The 19,754-nt window shown below is 55.2% G+C and overlaps 3 protein-coding genes across 4 annotated transcripts; 1 reads left to right on the top strand and 2 right to left on the bottom strand.

Annotated features, from left to right (window-relative positions):
- Nucleotides 1-3,742: 3,742 nt before the first annotated feature.
- JSRP1 (junctional sarcoplasmic reticulum protein 1) lies at nucleotides 3,743-6,346 on the top strand. Its single transcript, XM_016209683.2, has 6 exons — nucleotides 3,743-3,837; nucleotides 4,284-4,321; nucleotides 4,482-4,611; nucleotides 4,971-5,141; nucleotides 5,688-5,779; nucleotides 5,894-6,346. The coding sequence occupies exons 1-6, from the start codon at nucleotides 3,783-3,785 to the stop codon at nucleotides 6,344-6,346; spliced, it is 939 nt and encodes a 312-aa protein (XP_016065169.2). The 5' UTR covers nucleotides 3,743-3,782.
- A 346-nt stretch (nucleotides 6,347-6,692) lies between these two features.
- Nucleotides 6,693-9,967, bottom strand: AMH (anti-Mullerian hormone). Of its 2 annotated transcripts, none has more exons than XM_087816619.1 (5): nucleotides 9,072-9,967; nucleotides 8,230-8,372; nucleotides 7,908-8,037; nucleotides 7,661-7,826; nucleotides 6,693-7,577 (listed from the first exon to the last, which is right to left on the bottom strand). In XM_087816619.1, the coding sequence occupies exons 1-5, from the start codon at nucleotides 9,511-9,513 to the stop codon at nucleotides 6,710-6,712; spliced, it is 1,749 nt and encodes a 582-aa protein (XP_087672745.1). In that variant the 5' UTR covers nucleotides 9,514-9,967; the 3' UTR covers nucleotides 6,693-6,709. The 2 variants fall into 2 exon arrangements, with proteins under 2 accessions (XP_087672745.1, XP_087672746.1); XM_087816620.1 differs by having other exon boundaries at nucleotides 7,908-8,016.
- Nucleotides 9,968-10,284: 317 nt separating this feature from the next.
- SF3A2 (splicing factor 3a subunit 2) lies at nucleotides 10,285-19,698 on the bottom strand. Its single transcript, XM_016209753.2, has 9 exons — nucleotides 19,592-19,698; nucleotides 16,376-16,539; nucleotides 14,415-14,486; nucleotides 13,636-13,682; nucleotides 13,004-13,113; nucleotides 11,924-11,973; nucleotides 11,704-11,844; nucleotides 11,238-11,306; nucleotides 10,285-11,124 (listed from the first exon to the last, which is right to left on the bottom strand). The coding sequence occupies exons 2-9, from the start codon at nucleotides 16,499-16,501 to the stop codon at nucleotides 10,408-10,410; spliced, it is 1,332 nt and encodes a 443-aa protein (XP_016065239.1). The 5' UTR covers nucleotides 16,502-16,539; nucleotides 19,592-19,698; the 3' UTR covers nucleotides 10,285-10,407.
- Between the last annotated feature and the right edge of the window lie 56 nt (nucleotides 19,699-19,754).

Genomic DNA, 19,754 nt, shown 5'->3' with positions numbered 1-19,754 from the left:
AACTATGAAAAATGACCAGTCAGAAATGAAGAATGACATAGAAGAAATAAAGAGCACATTGGAAGGAATAAACAGCAGATTAGAGAAGCTGAGGATAGGATCAGCAAATTAGAAAATAGGGTAGGAAAAAAAAAATCAATCAGAGATCCAAAAAGAAAAAACAATTTAAAAAGAGGAGGACAGCCCAGCCAGGCATGGCTCAGCAGTTGATCATCAACCTAGGACCAGGAGATCGCAGTTCAATTCCTGGTCTGGGCACATGCCAGGCTTGTGGGCTCGACCCCCAGTCAGGGGCGTGCAGGAGGTAGCTGGTTAATGACGACTCTCTCATCATTGGTGTTTCTATCTCTCTCCCTCTCCCTTCCTCTCTCTGAAATCAATAAAGATATATTTTTTAAAAACATACAAACAAACAGGAGGAGAGTCTATAGGAGCTGTGGGACAATGTAAAACGTAACAATATTCACATCATAGGAGTACCAGAAGAGCTTGAAAGTAAGCAAGGGTTAGAGAACATGTTTGAAGAAATAATGGCAGAAAAGTTCCCTAACCTGGTGAAGGAAAAAGACACACAAGTTCAGGAGACACAGAGAGTCCCAAGCAAGAACCCAAAGAGGCCCACGCCCAGACACACCATAATTAAAATGCCAAAAATTCAAAACAAAGAGAGAATATTAAAGGCAGCAAGAGAAAAGCAATCTGTTAGCTACAAAGAAGCTCCCATAATGTTGTCAGCTGACTTCTCATCAGAAACTCTATAGGCCAGAAGGGAATGGCATGAAGTTTTCAAGGTAATGCAAAACAAGGATCTGAAACCAAGACTATTCTATCCAGCAAGGCTATCGTTCAAAATAGATGGTGAAATAAAGAGATTTCCAGACTAAAAAAAGGTAATGGAGTTTATCGCCACCAAACCAGCATTGCAGGAAATTTTAAAGGGACTGTTGTAATAGTAGAAATAGAAGCATTGCAAGAAATGTTAAAGGGATTGCTGTAATAATAAGAAGAAATAGAGAGAGAAACATAGGCATAAAGAATTTAAATGGCAATAAATAAGAACCTATCAATAATAACGCTAAGAACTTTAAGGGAGAGATCAACAGCAATACAGTCATAGTTGTGGACTTTAACACTCCACTGACTTCACTGGATAGACCTTCCAGACAAAAAGTCAACACAGAAACAGTGACTGTAAATGGCACACTAGATCAGATAGATTTAATTGATATTTACAGAACATTTCACCCCAAAGCTGCAAAATATACATTCCTCTCAAGTGCACATGGGTCACGCTCAAAGATAGACCACATGTTAGGACAGAAAACAAGTCTCTACAAGTCCAAGAAGACTGAAATCATATCAAGCATCTCAGGCCACAATGGCATGAAATTAGAAATAAACTACAGTAAAAACACTCAGAAACATTCAAACACATGAAGGCTCAATAGCCTGTTATTAAACAATGAATGGGTTACCAATAAGCTCAAGAAAGAAATAAAAAACCTCCTGGAAACAAATGAAAATGAATACACAACAACCCAAAATCCATGGTACATAGTGAAAACCATCCTAAAAGGGAAGTTCCTAGCACTGCAGGCCTACCCCAAAAAGCAAGAAAAAATTTTAGTAAACTATCTAACCCGACAATTTAAAGAATTAGAAAGCTCCCCTGTGAAGCCGTCTGGATCAGGGCTTTTGTTTGCTGGGAGTTTTTCTTATTACTGCTTCGATTTCATCAGTTGGCCTATTCAGGTTTTTTGATTCAGTTTTACATGATCTCATTCATATGTAGACTCTAATAAACAAAATAGACTGAGGAACGAAATAGATCCAGAGACATAGAAGCATGGAACAGACTGATGCATGTCAATGGGAAGGTGGGGGTGGGGGAGTGAGGGGAGAGAGATCAATCAAAGAATTTATATGCATATATGCATAACCCATGAACACAGACAATAGTGTGGTGAAGGCCTGGGGGGGGTGGATTCGGGGTGGAGGGGATCAATGGGGGGAAAAGGGGGATATCTGTAATACTTTCAACAATAAAGATAAATTTAAAAATTGTTTTAAATAAATAAATAAAATGACAAAAATAATTTCTCATACTGCCAGGCTGGGCTAGGTGGTGAAGTATTTGATGACACACTGAACAAAAGTGTGCACATGTGACTAGGTGGCATGATATAGCCAACAGTTATCCGGTGGTTACTTAATATGGAGTAACTCATTTCGACCTCACTCCCAGCCTGGAAGGAAGTGACCCCACTTTCCAGGTGAGCCGGCAGAGCCCAGATTTCCCAAGGTGGTCGTACCTTCCAGGAAGCCCTCCCTGATGCCTCTGAAGGTCAGGCCAGCTATGGGGGTGGTGCACAATCGGTGCTTCATAAAGGCTTGCTGGCAGAATCCACAAGAGAAAGCAAGAGGACAGCCCTTTGTGGTGCTCTCGCCCCTAGAGTCCCTTTTTCTGATTTTCAGGGACAGGAAGTAACATTCCCAGGGTCACTATGGCCAGCCTGACAGTGATTCTATGCTGAAGTGGGGGCGGGTCACCCCTCGGCCAATGCCTGGCCCTCCTGCTAGCGGGGGACGCCCCAGCTGAGTGCAGTCCTCCTCCCCCTCCTGCTCCAGCCGCAGAGCTGATTGGCCCACCCTGCTGCCTCTGTCCACCTGTTGCTGTCTTTCAAGGGGCCACCCTCCATCCAGTCCACCGGGCCCAGCGTGGCGGCTGTGGAGTAAGTGGGGCAGGGGGAGGCCTGGGCAGAGGTGGGGGTCCCTGGGGGTCTGGGGAGGGCATCTCTGAGATTCATGGGGGTCCCCAACTCTGTGGCTGCCCCCTACACACCTAGGAGTGCACATCCCTGACCATTAGGCATCCCCACTGCTGTGCCAGCCCCAGAGAAGGGTCACCTTTCTGCCCAGGGATGGGATACACTAACACAGGCAGCCAAGAGCACTGGGGACCCTGAAACAAAGGGCTTTGGGAAGCCAACAAACTTGGGTTTGACCTCGAACTCTGCACGACCTCTGGCCAATACCTCCATTCCAGCCTCAGTTTCCTCCTCTGCCCCGTGAGAGCAGAAGCAGTGAGAGGAGACAGGGACCCCAGTGTTGAGATAGAGAGGCCCCCAGGACCCCCTCACCCTTCCCCTGCCTGTTGTGGCCAGAGTGAGGTTGGCCCTGGCTGCTGGAACTTGAGCTCCTAGATTTAGGAGGCCAGGGGGAACTGGGTGCCAGGTATAGCAGATGAGAATGGTCTAGAGGGGGACCCCTTGGGGGCAAAGGCCTGGAAGGGGATGGGCCACAAGCTGGCCTGCCCCATGGCTCTTGGGCACCGGATAAAAATAGTCCCTGGTCTCAGAGAACATGAGCCGACCCTGAAGCTCGGGGTTCTTGTTTGGGCTCTTTGCTCATCTCTTTGTGACTTTGGGTGGGTCCTAGCCTTTTCTGGACCACAGCAGCCTCTGCTGTGTGCTCAGGGAAGCTGGGGTCCCTGAGGGGCTGGGTAATGGGGAGGGGTCCCAAGGCAGGCCTGGAGGGTCAGGGAGTGTGCCTGGACCATGCCCTGAGTATGAATTTGCCAAGTGAAGGGTGCTCCACACAGAAAGTCATTCAGGCCTCGGGGGAGGCAGAGGCTGGGTAATATGTGCACTCAGAGTCCTCCCTACCCAGCTCAGGCCCAGGCCCACAGCAGGGGCTCAGTAAATGCAAGATCCCTCTTTCCCATCCCCCCACCACTTCACAGCTGGAGTCTGAACTGAACCCACTGCTTCTCAGATATCTCCATGACAACCATGGCCTTGGAGGAGCCTGATGGAGGCTTGGGCAGCTGCCAGGCGGGTGAGGACCTCTCTGCACTGGCTGATCTCTGCTCAGGAAGGTCCCAGGGGAACAGGGCTTGAGATATCCTTGGGGGTGCTAGCAGGATGAAGCCCACGCCCCCCATTCTCCCATGAAGCAAGGTGGCTCACCTTCAGAGACCAGGACTTGGACACTTACACTGGCTTAAACTGTGCTCCCATTTCCCACCTCTGGTCCATTGGTGCTTCAGGGGTCTATGAGAAGCACCCCCCAAAAAGGGGCTGGGCCACACAGGTTGGGTTTCTAATCCCAGCCTGCCAGGGAAGTGCTATGTGCCTTTGGGTAAGGCTGCCTCTGAGCCTATCTGCTTTCCAATCTGTAAAGTGGGAGCAATCACCTGCCTCTCACCCAGCAGAGCCTGGGGAATGGTGGGATTGGCCTGAGGATCCCCAGGACCTTGACTATTCCTCTTTTCCCACTAACAGTGACACCCAGGCTGGCCAACTCCAGCAGCTGGCCCCATGTGAGTAGCTGGGGCCCTTGGGTTTCATCCCAGGACTCCCCTGGAGTTGGGGACACACTGGCCAAAGAGGGTGGGTTTCTACAGCCCATGGGAAGGGCTTGGGCTCCCTCAGAGGAAAGGCAGGAAGGAAATACCCAGGATGACTGGTGACTCCCCACAGGATTCTCAGGAGTCAGAGGCTGAGGGTAGCTCTTCAGGCAGAGTGGATACCAGGCCCAAGAAGACAGAAAAGGAGTCTGTGGCCAAAGTGGCCCCAGGACCCAGCAAGGACAGGCTGAAAGCAGGAGCAAGTAGGTTTGCAGGAGGCAGGGGTGAAGTGGAGGGTGGGTATGGACATGGGGAGTAAACCTGGGATGGGTCGTTGGATGGGGGGGGGGGAGACAGGGTGCTGTGATGTTGGCTCCTGGCTGAGTGGTGACCAGGTGTCGCAGGCAGTAACTAAAAGGTCTAGGAGCTTCTGCTAATTCATGATAACACCAGCTAAGGTGCTATTAAGCTTCAGCTAATTATCAAGAATATTCTCGGCATACCGGTAAAGCTGCGAAACTTAGTTCCCCTGCTTAGGGCCACACAGCAGGCAGGGCTGAGCCAGTTTAGGGTGCAGGGCCGCCCCTTGGAGCCGCGCCCAGTCCCACATTTGCTTCCGAAGCCCCGAGGAGTCCCGCGCGCAAGAAGGCGCAGGCCGCACCACCCCCGCAGCGGTCGCCACCACCTCTGGCCCTGAGCGAGGAGCTACCGTGGGGAGACATGTCGCTCAACAAGTGCCTGGTGCTCGCCTCGCTGGTGGCACTGCTGGGCTCGGCCTTCCAGCTGTGTCGGGGTGAGCCTGCGCCCCCAGGGTCTGGGTCTTGCACATTCCCCCACCCCGATGGAGAGGCCCACGTCCCTCCCCAGGCCCGCCTTGCGCGGCCCCGTTCCCCTAGCGTGGACCTTGTGCGGAGTCCTCCTCTCCCTTCTCCCCTTGTGCACTCCCTGTTTAGGCACCGACCGTGCACCTCTAGGGTCCGGTATGGACGCCTGTCTCCAGGTTGGCTTTGCGTGCCTCCTTCCGTCCGCCCTCTATGGTCCTTGCACGCCCAAGATGGGCCGCGCGCTCCCCGTTGGTGATGTGAGCCTTCCTCCTGCGCTAGGGCGCTCCTGCAGCCCGCAGAGAAATACGGCCTGTCCTTTTGCAACCGGAGTGAGGCAGATTTGGAGGGAACAGGGCGCGCGCAGTAGCGGGGACAGGAACTCTTTCCAAGGGCTCGGAGGAATCCGGCCCAGCCCTGTCCCCGGGGAGAGGGAGCTGTACAGCGGTGAGGGCTGGGGTGGACCGTGTGGCCTGGCTCAGCGCAGGCTGATTCGCACCCCTCCCATCCCTTCCCAGACGTCGTGGTTGGGGAGGTGGACGCCCCTGCACCTGTCCCTGAGCCATGGGTCCCACCGAACTCGGCACCAAAGAAGCCAGCGTCGCCCTCGGTAAGCGTTTCTTTCCACGACTGCGGGCGGCTGGACCCTCATTCGGAGGAAGGGGCCTGTGCCTGTGGGGTGGGTTTGCACTGAACCCATCAACCCGTACTGTCTGCGTTGCAGCCGAAGCCTGCGGCCTGGACCCCCCCATCGGGACCCTCTGAGCCCCAGGTGCAGGCAGAGAAGAGGACCGAAGTTCCCAGGAGTGCGGAGGCTGAAGAAAAGGAGGAAGGGGACCCTGAGAAGGCCGCTGGAGAGGAGCGCGCTTCCCTTGTCCACGAAGGCCCCAAGGAGAGGCTGCAGAAAGAGAGGCCGCGGAAGGAGAGGCCGCGAAAGGAGAGACAGAGGACGGAAGAGAAACCACGGAAGCCCGAGAAGCCACGGCCCGCCAGGGAGTCCGGGGAATCCTTACCCCGGCGCTGGAAGGCACGCGATGGGGGCCATCGGCCGTGGGTACAGGACTCCAGAGATCCTGAGCACAGGAAGAGGCAGGCCTGGGCCTCCCCACGGCGCCCCAACGCGGAGGACTGGCCTCCAGGCCGCCAGAAACACCGCGCGGGGAAGGGGCGGGACTGAGCCGGGCCTGGGTCTTGAGCTGGAATTACAGGACCTCTTCTCGGTAGCCCCGGGTTCTAGGAAAATAAAGCAAGCGCTGCCCCCCCTCCCCCGCCCTCGCCTGCGCCTTTACACCTCGCCCTCGCAACTGGCCCGGGGCCTGAATAACAGGGATGGGAACTTCAGACAGCGGTGGGGCTGCGAAGGGAGGAGGCAGGGCCAACGGAGATGACTCTGCCCTGCGCGCAGAGTTGGCTGAAGGAGGCCCCGCCTGCCCTCAGACACGCACAGACACCCCAGCCGCGTGCTTGTGGTCTTTATTGGGGTTATGATTGGGGTCCGAATAAATATGGACAGGGGTGCCACTGGGGGCGGGGCGCGGGGTTACCGGCAGCCACACTCGGTGGCCACCATGTTGGGCACGTGGTGCGCGCTAATGCGCTCCTCCGACAGGGTGATGAGCAGCTTGCCCACGTAGGCCGTGGGCACGCAGCAGGGTGGGCGCGCCAGAGCCGCCCCGCGGGCCTGCATCTTGAGCAGCAGCACCACGTGGTTACCGTAGTGCGGGTTGCGGTCGGACTGCGGCCAGCCGCACGAGCCCTGGCAGTTGTTGGCCTGGTACGTCTCCGGGATGAGAACCGAGCGTTCGGCACGCAGGTCCACGCTCAGCTCGCGCAGTGCGCACGGCGCGTCAGCGGTCCCGGCCCCCGCGCTGCGCTGTGCCCGCGCTGGCCCACTCCACTCCCGCCGGCGCCACTCGGCGCGCAGGCCCTGAAGTGCCTTTAGTAGTAGCAGCGCGCGCAGCGGACCGCCAGGGCTGCCTGGGTCCCACGAGTCCTCGGGACACAGTGCAAGCAGGCGCGCCAGCAGCGGCGGGGCAGCTGGCGGCAGCCCTGGGAGGCCGCGCAGCTCAGCCGCAGCTGCCTGCAGCTCTGCGGCCACGCGGCGCACTAGGTCCGCCGCCCACGGCGAGGACCCTGAGCCCTGCAGCGGCGTGGAGTCCCCGGCTGTGGTAGCGGCAGGCGGCAGAAGGAGCAGCAGGGGCTCCTCGCCGTCTAGCAGGCGCTCCAACGCCGCAGGGTCAGACAGGTTGACCAGGCCCTGCGGGAATCCGGCTAGGGCTGCAGGGTCCAGGGCCAGGCGGGGTGGCGAAGCCCGGGCTTGGGGCCCCCGCAGCGCGCGCACCAGGCGCGTGAGCGTCTCCAGGAAGGGGTCGGTGCTGGGCAGCAGCTCCTCGGGTTCCGGGGTCGGACTGGAAGGCGAGGGAGACGGGGTGTAGGCGAGAGGCTAAGCTGTCCCCACCTCCCCGCGCCTCTGGGCTCGGCCCAGGCGCACCTGGGTGATGGGAAAGGCACTGTATCCAGCCGACCGTGCGCGGGCATGGGCATGGGCGTGGACCCTGGCCGTGGCAACAGGAGCAGGGCTGGGGTCATCCGCGTGAAGCAGCGGGGGTCAGCTCCGAACAGCAATGCCTGCAGCTGGGTGGTGCTCAGGGCGGCACCTGAGGGAAAGGCTCCAGGCTGAGTCAGGGGCTGAGACCCAGGGCAGAGGCCCCCGCCCACTTCCTCTCCACCCTGCCTACCATCTCCGCGGTGCCGAAGGGTTAGGGCGAGACCCCGGCCGTGCCAGGCCCCCGCGGGATGGTCCACCGCCAGCACCAGGTAGCCGGTGTTCCGGGATAGGCAGAGATTCTGAGGAGATGCGAGCTCAGCCTGGCTGGGCAGGGGCCCAGGATGCCAGCGCTGCTCTGCCAGCTGCCCTTACCACCCCTTCCAGGTTCTACCCTGAACATGGACACCTGGAGCCTTTCCCCGAGGCCAAGACAGTTTAACTCCCCCCACCCCCACCTCTTGCTATGGGTGAGGGCTCCTGGGAGTGGGGAATGCCCAAATCAACCCTGGTACCTGGGCGCCCAGCAGCCCGGCCCCAGTTACAGTGACCTCTGGGCCAGGCCCTGGGTACAGCACCAGCAGCGCCAGCTCAGGGGGGCTCATTTCTCCAGGTGGAGGCTCCTGGAACCTCAGCGAGGGTGTTGGTTCCCACGTCACTGCCACCAGGATAATGGGGAAGGGGGACAGCTGAACCACTGAGGCCTGAGCCCCTTGCCCAAGCCTGTCCTGCAGGGAGAGCGCACTCCACCCCAACTGGGAGCCTTGGGACACTAGTGGGGGGTTGACAACCCTGAACACCAGGTGTAGGATCTTGCCGGGACATGGGTGGGAGAACTCAGGGTGGGTAGTGGGGTTGCTGCCTGTCATCCCTGAACCTGAGGTCTCGGTTTGGGGATCTCCTGGGTGGAGGCCCATGTGTCACGTGGGCAGCCCCTTCCCCTAAGTGTACCTGCAGTCAGTGGCCGCTGGACACGGGCCACCTCTTACTCCAGGCTGCCTGCTGTGTAAGCAGGCACTCCCCCACTGGATATTTAGGATTGCTGGCCCCAACCCCATTGGCTCCTTCCTGAAGTGGGAACTTTCCCAGGCAGTGCAGGAGGGGTGGTCTGGGAGCCAGGTATTCACTTGGGACTTCCAGCCCCAAATGTGGCAAAAATAAGGGCATATACCTCCCAGGCCGCAGACTCACAGCCCAGCTCAAGTGAGCAGGGCCATAGGCTTCAACCTCCCCAGGAGGCCAGAGAAGGGCCCTGAGGTCTTACTTGGGAGAATAATGGTCATCATATAATGGGAACGATGGCCGGGGGACCACAGCAGGGTATCCTGCCAAGCCTTAGCCATGGGCCCTCACATACCTTCCTCCAGGTGCAGGACCACCAGCCGCTGCCCCTGAGGCTCTCCCAGCCATGCTCGAAGCCACCTCAGAGGGGGCAGGGCAGCATGCTTGTGGCCTGGGGTGCAGACGCCAAAGATAGCCAGGTCACGAGGCCCCCAGTGGGCCTGATGCACAGCCTCCAAGAAGGCCTGCTCATAGCCCCTCAGGACTCCCACCACCTGTAAGGGGGAGCTGCTGCTGTTTCTGCCTCCACCCAGAGTCACCAGGCACAGGGAGTCTTGCTGGTTGCTTGGAGACCAGACCCGGGGGGCTGGCCAGTCCCAGTCTTGGTGGAAGATGAGACCCCCGGTGCCTATAGTGGGTTCCCCAGGCAAGGCCTCTTCTCCAGGGGTCCCGGCCCCCAGCACAGTCTCCATTGCCCATAGCAGCAAGACCAACAGGGAGAGAGGTGCAGCCAACATCCTGGGAATTGTAAGGGGCTGGGCCACCCTGCTTATATGGGAGAGCCCAGGGTGTTTGTGCTGGAGGACAACCCCTATCGCCTCCCAGGAGGTGACCTTGGGGGCCAGTGCCTGAGCTCCACTGCAAGCCTGGGCCTCCTCAAAGCCCCTTCTGTTCTGGCCCTGCCGCTGCCTATCTCCTTCCCACCAGTGATAGAAAGTGTGGCCTGTGACCGATTTGTCCAACTGTCCTTGAGTTTTTTCCTCTGGAGACAGAAGTGGGAATGTGAGCAGGGAGTGACCAGCCCAGAAGGGCCAAACATCAACAGCTGTGGGGTTGGGCCTGGAGGAGGGCAGAGGGGAAGAGCCCCCTCCCCGAGGACCCAAAAGAAACCAGTTGTCTGGGTTTGTTAAGACCACCAGGTGTGTGGGCTGGAAGTGGGTGGTCTCCAGACTCAGCTGGTGCTCCTCAAGTCTCCTGCCCACTCACCTGGCTCCGGGGACCAAGAAAAAACAGGAAGACAAGCATCTTAGCTTAGAGACCTCAAGGACAAAGAGCACCCTCTGCTTTGTTCTCCTCCCACAGGCTGCACCCCAGACCCACTGCTGGCTGGCTGGCAATGCCTGTCCTCCACCCTGCAGTTTTCAGGACACAGCTGACATGTTGGGCCATCAACCAGTCTGCTGGTGGGTCACAGTGTCTTGAAGTCTGACCCTGAATCACTCCCACATATGGTGGAGGGGCCACCTCACAGTGTCCTGCCCACCCACTGATATAACAGTGCACCCAGGTGCCTGAGAAGGCTGTTTAATGAGATCTGGGGGCACGGCATAGCCCTGTACAAAAACTAATTTCTATCAGAGAGAAAAAACAGGAAAACAGCAAAGTAGACTTGCACTGACAGGGGCAGCTTTTCAGTTGGCTGGGGGAGGGGGTGGAATGTTTCCAGGGCCCTCGGAGGGCAGTGGGGGTCTCAGCATCGGGGGCATGGGAGCTGGAGGATGGACTCCAGGATTGGAGGGGTGAACTCCAGGAGGCTGGGGGTGAACCCCAGGAGCTGGAGGATGAACTCCAGGAGGAGGGGGGTGGACTCCAGGAGGCTGAGGGTGGATCCCAGGGGCTGGGGGGTGGACCCCTGGGGCCTGGGGGTGGACCGAAGAAGCTGGTGGGTGCACCCCTGGTGCCTGGGGGTGGACTCCAGCAGATGGGGGAGGGTGGACACCTGGGGCTGGTGGATGGACTCCTGGGGCTGGAGGGTGAACCCCAGGAGCAGGGGGATGAACCCCAGAGGTTGGTGGGTGGACTACCGGTGTTGGAGGATGGACCCCAGGAGCTGGAGGGTGGACCCCAGATGTTGGTGGGTGGACCACTGGTGCCGGAGGGTGGACTCCGGGAGCTGGGGGGGGCAGCTGGGGAGGGCCTGGGGGCCCTGCAGGTGTAGGCCCACTGGGTGGCATGGGGGGCAGAGGCAGGCCTCCTGGTGGAGGTGGAGGCAAAGATTCAGGCAGTGGTGGCCGTGGGGGCAAACCATTCATCAGTGGGGGTGGTGGCCGCTTCACTCCAGGAGGCCCAGCGGGGAGGCTTGGTGGGGCAGGCGGCTTTTCCATCTTAAAGTGGAACTGAAGAAAGAACTGGAAAAAAATAGAAAACCTGAGTGGAGTCCCTTGGGGCCTTGGGTGGGGAGACAGACAGCCAGGGCAGCTGCCAGAAGGTCCTTGAATTGCCTGGACCTAGAGCGACTTACCTGTTTGGTTTCCCGGTTCCAGTGAGTCCAAAACTTGCCCTCAGCCTTGTCAATCTCTCTGCTTGGCACCTGCAAGGGCGAGGGGGTGGAAATGGGCCTTAGGGATCCCAGGGCCCAGGTTTAGGCAGGGACTGCACCTCAGTGTTAGAGCAGGCCCAGACCGGGGAGGCCCTCATGAGGGAACAGGGCTTGGTTTGGAGGTACCAGACACAGCTTACATTCTAGCTCTGCTTCTTAATGACCCCATCACCTTAGTGAAGTCATGGTTTTCACTACTGTGTCCACCAGTATACGTCAGGGCACACGACACAGCCGAGAAATCGGTGACCAGCCCGGCACAGAGGCATGTCACTGCTAGACATGCGGGGGCTCTGCTCTTGGTGGGGGCACTACCTCAGGATGCCCTTTCCCACCCAAAAAAGGCTCAGTTGGGAAGGACACCCCTGGAATGGGCAGCAGAAGCTACCTTGAAGGCGATAGTCTCATAGGGCTCAGCAGCCATCAGCAAGTACTGCCAGCGCCGGTCTGGGGGCTCGATCCTCTGCTCATAGGCAGACATGAAGCGGTGGCGTGGCATGATACCGTCGGCAATCTCAGGATAGTCAATCTGCGGGAACACAGTCAAGTGGAAGCACTGCTTTCCAGGAGACCCTCCCCTCATGACAGGGCCCTGGGCCTCATCTCACCTGGAAGAGGAGGCTTTGCTGGCCCATCTCTGTGTCCCTCTGCTTGGTCACTGCAACACACAAGGGTATCAGGTCTAGGCCAGCTGGTAACCCTGTCAAAACTCAGGACCCCAGAGGGTGGGACACCATGGGAGGTTACCTGGTTGTAGGGCACCAACCAGGCCTGGGAGAGCTCTGTGCTATAGGTGCTACTTGCCCAAGACCACACAGGTGGTGGCAGGAGAATGGCTCTGTTACCCTGATCCGAGGCCTTGGACAGCACTGAGCAGGAACTGAGGATAGGAGGCACCGGGTGTTTACAGCAAGTGATGCCTGCACCCTCGCCTCCAGGAGAGGGTGCCCTTCGCATTAGTCTTGTGGCTTTCAGGCTGTTCTCCACACAGCTCCCAGGTATGTCAAACTCCCCCATAAGACCTCCAGCTTCTCCCCACTACACTCACGACAGGGACAGAGGGCCTATCACAGCCAAAAGGTGGATCCTGCCATTGTAGCCCTGGTTCATAAGCAGGCCTGTTCCAGGGCCTTTGTAGGCTGTGTCCTGTCTGCAATGCCAGTCACACACAGGACCCTCCAACATTTTGTTAGAACACAGTCCCCTATGTTTCAACTGGGTCATGTAGCCAGCTTTCTGAACTAGGTACCCAGAGCCCTCTTCCCTGCTAATGGTCCTGCTGAGTAAGCTGCCACTAACACAGACCATTATCCTCTCTCCACTTTTTCTTTAGGTTGAGGAGCTAGGACCTGGTTCCAAGCTCATAGGAAATGGACATACCAGGCTTGCTGCTCCTCCTACACATCACTCATCTTTACTAGGAGTGCAAAGAACTACGAGCTCTCAGGATACCCTGACAGGTGCACAGGGGAGTGGCATCCACAAAGTCATGTTTGAGTTCATATTGAAAAGGTGGGGACCGGGGGTGGGCTGTGGTGGTGGTCTCTGAAAGCAGTGAAAGGTGGATGCAAATGAAGGCCAGTGAATAGCAGTGTGTGTATGGCTCAGGGACGGGACCAGGGTCCTGGCCAAAAGGCTCACTCCTTCCTGTACCAGCTGTGGGCCAGCCTATCCCCAGACAGACTTACCTTTATAGCCTGGGCGGCCGATCTTCACAAACTTCTTCACTTCCACCTTGACCTTTTCTGGTGCCGGCTGGGCAGGGGCCTCCTTGGCCTCCTTGGCTGCTCGCCGAGCCCTGCAGGCGGGACGGACACAGCACTGCAGCCCCTTCTCTCCCCCCCCCCCCGCCTCTCTCACACACACACACACAGGCCGCCAAGGCCACAGGCCCAGGCGCTAAGAGCCATCCTGCCCCCGCATCGACCTTGGAGAGCCTCTGCTAGGTGAGGGGGTTGGGAGGGGCAGGGTTGGATGGGTGTCCCAAGGTCTGAATGGAAATGGATGGGACAGGCACAGGCACCTTTCTCTTCTTGTTACATTTCCCAGTGTCCCTTACTAGGGAGGCCTTCCAAGAACCCCACATTTCTCTACTTGCTAGGTAAGGAGCACGTCCTGTTCCTCCGCTCACACTGGGGTAGCCATATCCACCTACCCATCCACCCATAATGGGCAGGTCTCAATATCCTGATCATAAAATGAGCTGGCCCCAGACCACCTCTGCACCATTGTCTGGTGTGGCTCAGAGATGTCATAGAAGTGCTAGCTCCTGACCCTGGGGCCCAAGGCTTCGATTTGGGAGTAGAGATGACATACTCACAAGTTGGTCTGGTGCTTTTTCCCCTGGGTGTGTGCGAGGTAGCTCCCCTAGAGTAGGACAAAGTAAGCAGGGATGGGGCCTGGATGCCGCCTCAACCAGGCCTGCTCTGCCTTCTGCCTGCTGGGAGCAGGGCCCCAATATCCACAGTGCAGAAGGGCGAGACCCTGACATACAAGGCTGTTCAATGGCACATTGTCCATGGTTGTGAACACACTTAAAAACAAAGAATGTTCGACAACATGCAGAAAGGAAAGGATAAACAGGACCTGTTCATTGCTGCATGGTGAGCCCAATGTGAGAACTCGTCAAACTATTATATAATCTCACAGTCGTTAAAGGAAATGAACTGGAGCCACACCAGTAGACCTCAAAACCCAATGTCAAATGTCCCAAGATATGCCCATGCTCACAGATGTACATCTCTGTGTAACAATGGCACCCACAGTATTAAAGGAAAATGGACAAGTAGCAAATCCACGCCACTGGTGGCCTTTGGGGGCCGGGATTGAAGGACGAAGGCTGGGGACAGAGATGTCTAGGTCTTCATATGGAGTGACCAGTGTTTCTCCTAGAAAGACGTGTTTAAAGCTGCGCTCAGTGAGTAAGTGGTCAGGTGTGAGTGGCGGGCCTCAATCAGCTCCTTCGCCCTTGGCCAAGTTATGAACAACAGGTTAACAAGGCAAAAGCCTGGAGGATGGGTGGGAACAGCGCATCCTAGCAGCGATCTTATCCACAGGGGTGGGGAGTGGACATGCAGGGAGTGGGCGCTGAGGACTCACCTCATTGTTGTGGAGTGTCAGGCACAGCTTGCATTCATATGAGCCCAGGTGGTTCTTCATGAAATAAGGGTCCTGGGAGGCAGGCATAGTCCATTAGATCGAGGGAGATGGCACCATGAGCCCTGCCAGTCGTGAGCAATGCCTGAGAAGCAGGGCTCTCCCGTGGCTGGCAAGGGAGAGGTGGCTGTTGTCCTCTGGGGCAAATGTTCTGGGATGAAGGACTAGAAGCCTCGGGCCAGCTTGGCAAGAGCCTTCTAGGGCAGTACTGCAGGACCACCCAAGTCTACTTGGCAGGGCTGGGTATTGACTCTACATCTGCAACAAGAGCCTGGGGCAGGGGTGGACACTGATGGTCCCTGGCCCCCCCTCTGAGCAGAAGGGTTCTCCAGGGAGGCCCTGGCCCCACACTGGTGGCAGTTTTGGGTCTGGAAGGATGCAGAGCCCAAAGAGCACTGCTGGTCATCCATTTCCTGGGCTGGGGCAGGGATCTGGCTATAAACTCCACCAGCCTTCCAAATGTTACAGCACAAGGCAGACACAGGCAGAGGATAACAAGCGAGAGGGTTAAGAGAAAGGCCATGGAAACTTATATCTCTGCAAGTCCTATGTGCTGGACAGGTCACTTTCCATAAACCAGGGCAGCATGGCAGTCCTGCTCACAACAGATGCGAAGCAGACCTGTAGCATTTAAATCCTAACTCCACAACCCCGGGGTCGTGTTATCTTTGACAATGACACCCCCACGCCACATCCCTGCATTCCCCAACTGTTTCTTCATCTGGAAAATGGGACAGTAATAGAACTGACCTCACCAGTGAGGCCTCTGAGGGGCTCTGGGGGTACCTGGCACATGTAAGGGCCTCACACACCTCAGGGGTTTTCAAAGTCTATGGTGAACCATACAAGGACCGTCAGGCTCTCACCTGGGCCACTCTGCCCCAGGGGACACTGGGTGACATACCTGGAGACATCTGTGATCATTATGACTGGGGGGTGCTCCTGGCATTGAGTGGGGGGAGGGATGCTGCTTGACATCCTATAGTGCCCAGGAACACCCCTCACAGACTAACGTCAGCAGTGCCCATGGGAAGAACTGGTCCACCAACAGCTCTGTGGCTAAACTAAAATGTTGCCCTTCACTGCCTATGGCTGGAATTACATCAATTTATGTGCTGCCATCGTGGCCCTCCCCACTAGAGATTCTTCATGCCACTGGCTTATTAAATGAAAACCAAAATGACTCACATAGTAAAAAACCCTTCAGATATGGGGTCACTAAAGGCAGACAGTCTTGGGTGGGCAGTGGAGGCATGCTGCTCTAGATCAAGTTCCTTTTTTTATTTTTTAAAATTTAAATTTATCTTTATGGCTCAGCGGTTGAGCATCAACCTAGGATCCAGGCGATCAGGGTTCGATTCCCAGTCAGGGTACATGCCTGGGTTGAGGGCTCAATCCCCAGCTGGGGGCGTGCAGGAGGCAGCTAATCAATGACTCCCTCATCACTGATGTTTCTATCTCTCTCCCTCTCCTTTCCACTCTCTGAAATAAATAAAGATATATTTAAAACATAAAAATTTATCTTTATTGTTGAAAGTATTACAGATGTGCCCAGCTGGTGTGGCTCAGCAATTGAGCATCGACTTATGATCCAGGAGACAGAGGTTCGATTCCCAGTGGGGAGCGTGCAGGAGGCATTGGATCAATGACTCATCACTGATGTTTCTCTCTCTCCCTTCCTCTAAAATCAATAAAGACATAATACAAAAAAAAAATTACAGATGCTCCCCTTTTCCCCCCCAATAACCCCTCCACCCCCCTCTGCCAGTTCCCTTTTTCACAGAGGAGGCGCACAAGGCCCACAGAGCCAGGCAACTGCTCAAGCGCACAGGTGCAAGAATTCAGAACATGGCTCGATTGTGAGAGGGAGGCTGTGGGGACCAACCCCTCTGGCCCTAACTCACCTTGTTGATATCAATGGTCTCCAGGGCCAGCTGCCGGAGGCGCTCCCTACGGTCACGGTTGCTCTCAGAAGAGGAGGCGACGCCCCCACTCCCGGTCTTGCCCCCGGGGCGATGCTGGAAGTCCATGGTGAGAGCCCTGGGGCTTTACTGAACTGGGAAAATATCTGGGGGGTAGGGCAAAGGGGAGAGGTGGTAGGCTTGTCAAACATGGCCAGCTGTCACTGGGACCTCCCCAGGCCTGGGGGACTCAAGCCTAGCAGGGGGAGCAGATGAAGACAACATACCCTCACCCCACCCATTTCTCACCCCTCACTCCTGCCCCCCCATCCCCACACGACGTCTAAAAACCCCCATGGGTCCAGTCTTCAGTCTTCCTGGGATTGGAATAAACCAGTTCCTTCCTAAATGGCCAGAATAAGGTCCTAAATCTGTAGCGGCAGGCTGATGCTGAGAAAAGTACCTGCTGAATCTGATTGGGTCAGGGAAATCGAAAACCAAGCAAATACTTAACCGCTCACCAAATCAGAGTAAAAACCAGTAACTATAGGAAACCAAACTGTTGGTTACTCATAGCCCATGGCACACATGTCATCCCTCCCCTGGCAGCACCTGCATCCCAAATGAAACAGAACTCACACCCTGAGAGGAAGGTCCCTGCCCAAGTAACCGCAGCTCCCCAGACAGATTAGTTTTATATTCAGAAAAACTGGATCATTATGAGGGGCCTCTCAGCTGAGAGAGGCAGGCACGAGAGGCTAGGGGTGAGGGTCAGGTTGAAAAGGGGAGTCCATCAAAATCTGCTACTGACCAGCAGGCAGACTACCCCTCCCCATGCCATGTCCAGAAGGCAGGCATCCTAGCCTGGAGGCCTGCAGCCCAGGGGCACTTCAGGAGACTTTTCTGGGAAAAGGACATAAGGGAAAGTATTCTCAGACACTGACAGTTGGGGGGTCCCCCATACCCCAAAAAAAACACCAGTTCCTTGCCAGGCCCACTGAGCAGTGAGAACCACAAGATAAAAAGCATGGCTCTCACTCACAGAGCTGGTAACTTCACATAACAGGCACAAAGAACCACAACACACCCCAGGAAAAAGAAACCTGCCGGAACCCTCAACAGAAGATGGTAACACCCTCCTTAATTACCAGAGAAGTTACTATACCATGAAACCTGAACAGGATGCCAAAGGTCAGCCTGGTGAACCTTGGTAAGTAGAGACTGGATGACCCAAACAATGGAATGCACGCACTTGAAGGTAGGAGTCAATCTCCCATAAAGGAGAAAAAAAGAAAAGGGAGGAGCAGAGCAAAAACCTAGATGGAATTCCAGAGTGAGAACAGAAAGAAACAATATTATCAAAGAAAGACATTACCAAAGAAATAAAAGAAAACGCCCCAGAACTAAAATGACCTAATTCTTCCCATAGAAACAAAAAGACCTTTAATAAATGGCTCATGAAACTTTGCACCCTGAGGAAAACCCTGTTTCTACTAGACAAAGAAATAATAGGTCAGAAAGCAGAATGGGGCCAGACCTTTCAGAACAGCACTGAATCCATAAGAGGAGCAACACTTTCACAGGTCTCAATGTGGATCTTCAAGCCAGAACTTTAATTTTATACCCAAACTGTGAAGGTAAATAAAGCCATTCTCAAATAACCAAGGATTCAAAAATCAATCAATTGGTCGACTGATTTCTTCAAAAACTACCAGAGGATGAGCTTATAGAAGGAAGAGAAGAAAACAGATTGAACAGAAGCCAACCCAGGAGAGCACTAACAAAGCTCTAGGACAGCTGCTTCGCCATAAGGTGAGCAACTAGAACCAAGTGGAGCAGAACCTCAGGATCTGGGGAAAAAGGAAAAAAAAGGATCAATTTGTTTAAACCTGTGGAAAAATATAACCTATCACTGTGTGAAATGCTGAAGCTTTGTGGAAAAAATTAACAGCGGGCAAAGAAAATCAGGCTCCTGGCGGGGTAGATCAGTTGTTTAGAATGCCAACCCTATACACCAAGGTTGCGGGTTTGATCCCTGGTTAGGGCATGTACAAGAAGCAACCAATGAATGCATAAATAAGTGAAACAACAAATCAAAGTCTCTCTCAAATCGATAAATAAAAAGGAAATCAAGTTAACAGGAAAAATGAAGAAATTAATTAGCTTTGGAGGAAAACAGTACAGGAAAAGCAGCACAGATGAACATGTTACTGCCTTAACAATAAACAATATTTTCAGTCTCAGAAAACAGAACTGGCCCTGGCTGGGTAGCTCAGTTGGTTAGAGCATTGTCTGATAAACCAGGGCTGTGAATTCAATCCCTCATCAGGGCACATACAAGAATCAACCAATAAATGCATAACTAAGTGGAACAACAAATCAATGTGGTTTTTTCCTCTCTCAAATCAATAAAAAAGAAAAACATCATTAAAAAAACACACATAACTAATGATTTGACTAATGCTCATGACATAAACACATCCAGGTATGGGGGGGTGAAGGTGGAGTGGGTAGGTGGCAGAAATACGACCTCATCAATCACAGGAGGAAGTCAGAAGGCCCCGTCCAAAACCGACACATCCAGAAAGAAATGTTATTTATAAAGGTAAAGACCAGCATTAAACATTGAGCAGAAGCAGTCCCTGGGGCCAAGGAGGGTGCAGGGATGAATGACAGCTTTTTATGAACTGGCAAACATTATCGCGAGCTTCACTCCCTCGTTCTGCGTAGCCAAAGGGTATAGGAAAAAATGGTCTGGGCATCGCGATCTGGCCGGTGGGAAAGCCATTTAACTTCGAGGCTTCGCTGGAGAAATGGGGCCAGCTAACAGGCTCTGGTGGCCTTCGGCGCGGTGGGGGCACTCTGTCACCAGGACCTTACTTATTATTTAGTTGGCCTAGAACCCGTAATCGCCATTACCCCCATTCTAGGTATAGAAACTGAGGCTCAGCGGAGCCTTGACTAACCGACGCAAATTAGTGCTCAGAAGTCCTCGGTTACACCGAAGGCGCCACGTGAGCTGCGACCGTCACACGATCTCAGCAGATCTTTGTATAGTTCCAAGCGAGCGGTGGGGCGCCGGGGACACAGAGGCCCTACATTATCGAGTGGGCAACGCATCCGCTACCCTCTGCCGCACCGCAGGCGCCCCTCGCCCACGTTTGCTCCCTTCCAGGGAACTCCGGGCACCGTGGCCGCCGCTCTAGCCTCGCTCCTCACCTACACCCAAGGCCGCGATTCCCTCGTCGCCTTTTCAGCCTCCACGGCCACTACGACTTCGTCCGGCGCACAAGTGCCGCGGACTAAGGAAGCACTTCCGGAGGCAAAAGGGGCGGAACCTCCCTGTACGCAAGTTCAGCCCGCCCAGGAGCGCGGTCAAGAC

Source organism: Miniopterus natalensis, chromosome 4 (assembly GCF_054644295.1).
Source record: "Miniopterus natalensis isolate mMinNat1 chromosome 4, mMinNat1.hap1, whole genome shotgun sequence".
Taxonomy (NCBI): Eukaryota; Metazoa; Chordata; class Mammalia; order Chiroptera; family Miniopteridae; genus Miniopterus; species Miniopterus natalensis.
The sequence above is the reverse complement of the archived record's forward strand: the minus strand, read 5'-3'. Positions and strand labels throughout refer to the sequence as shown.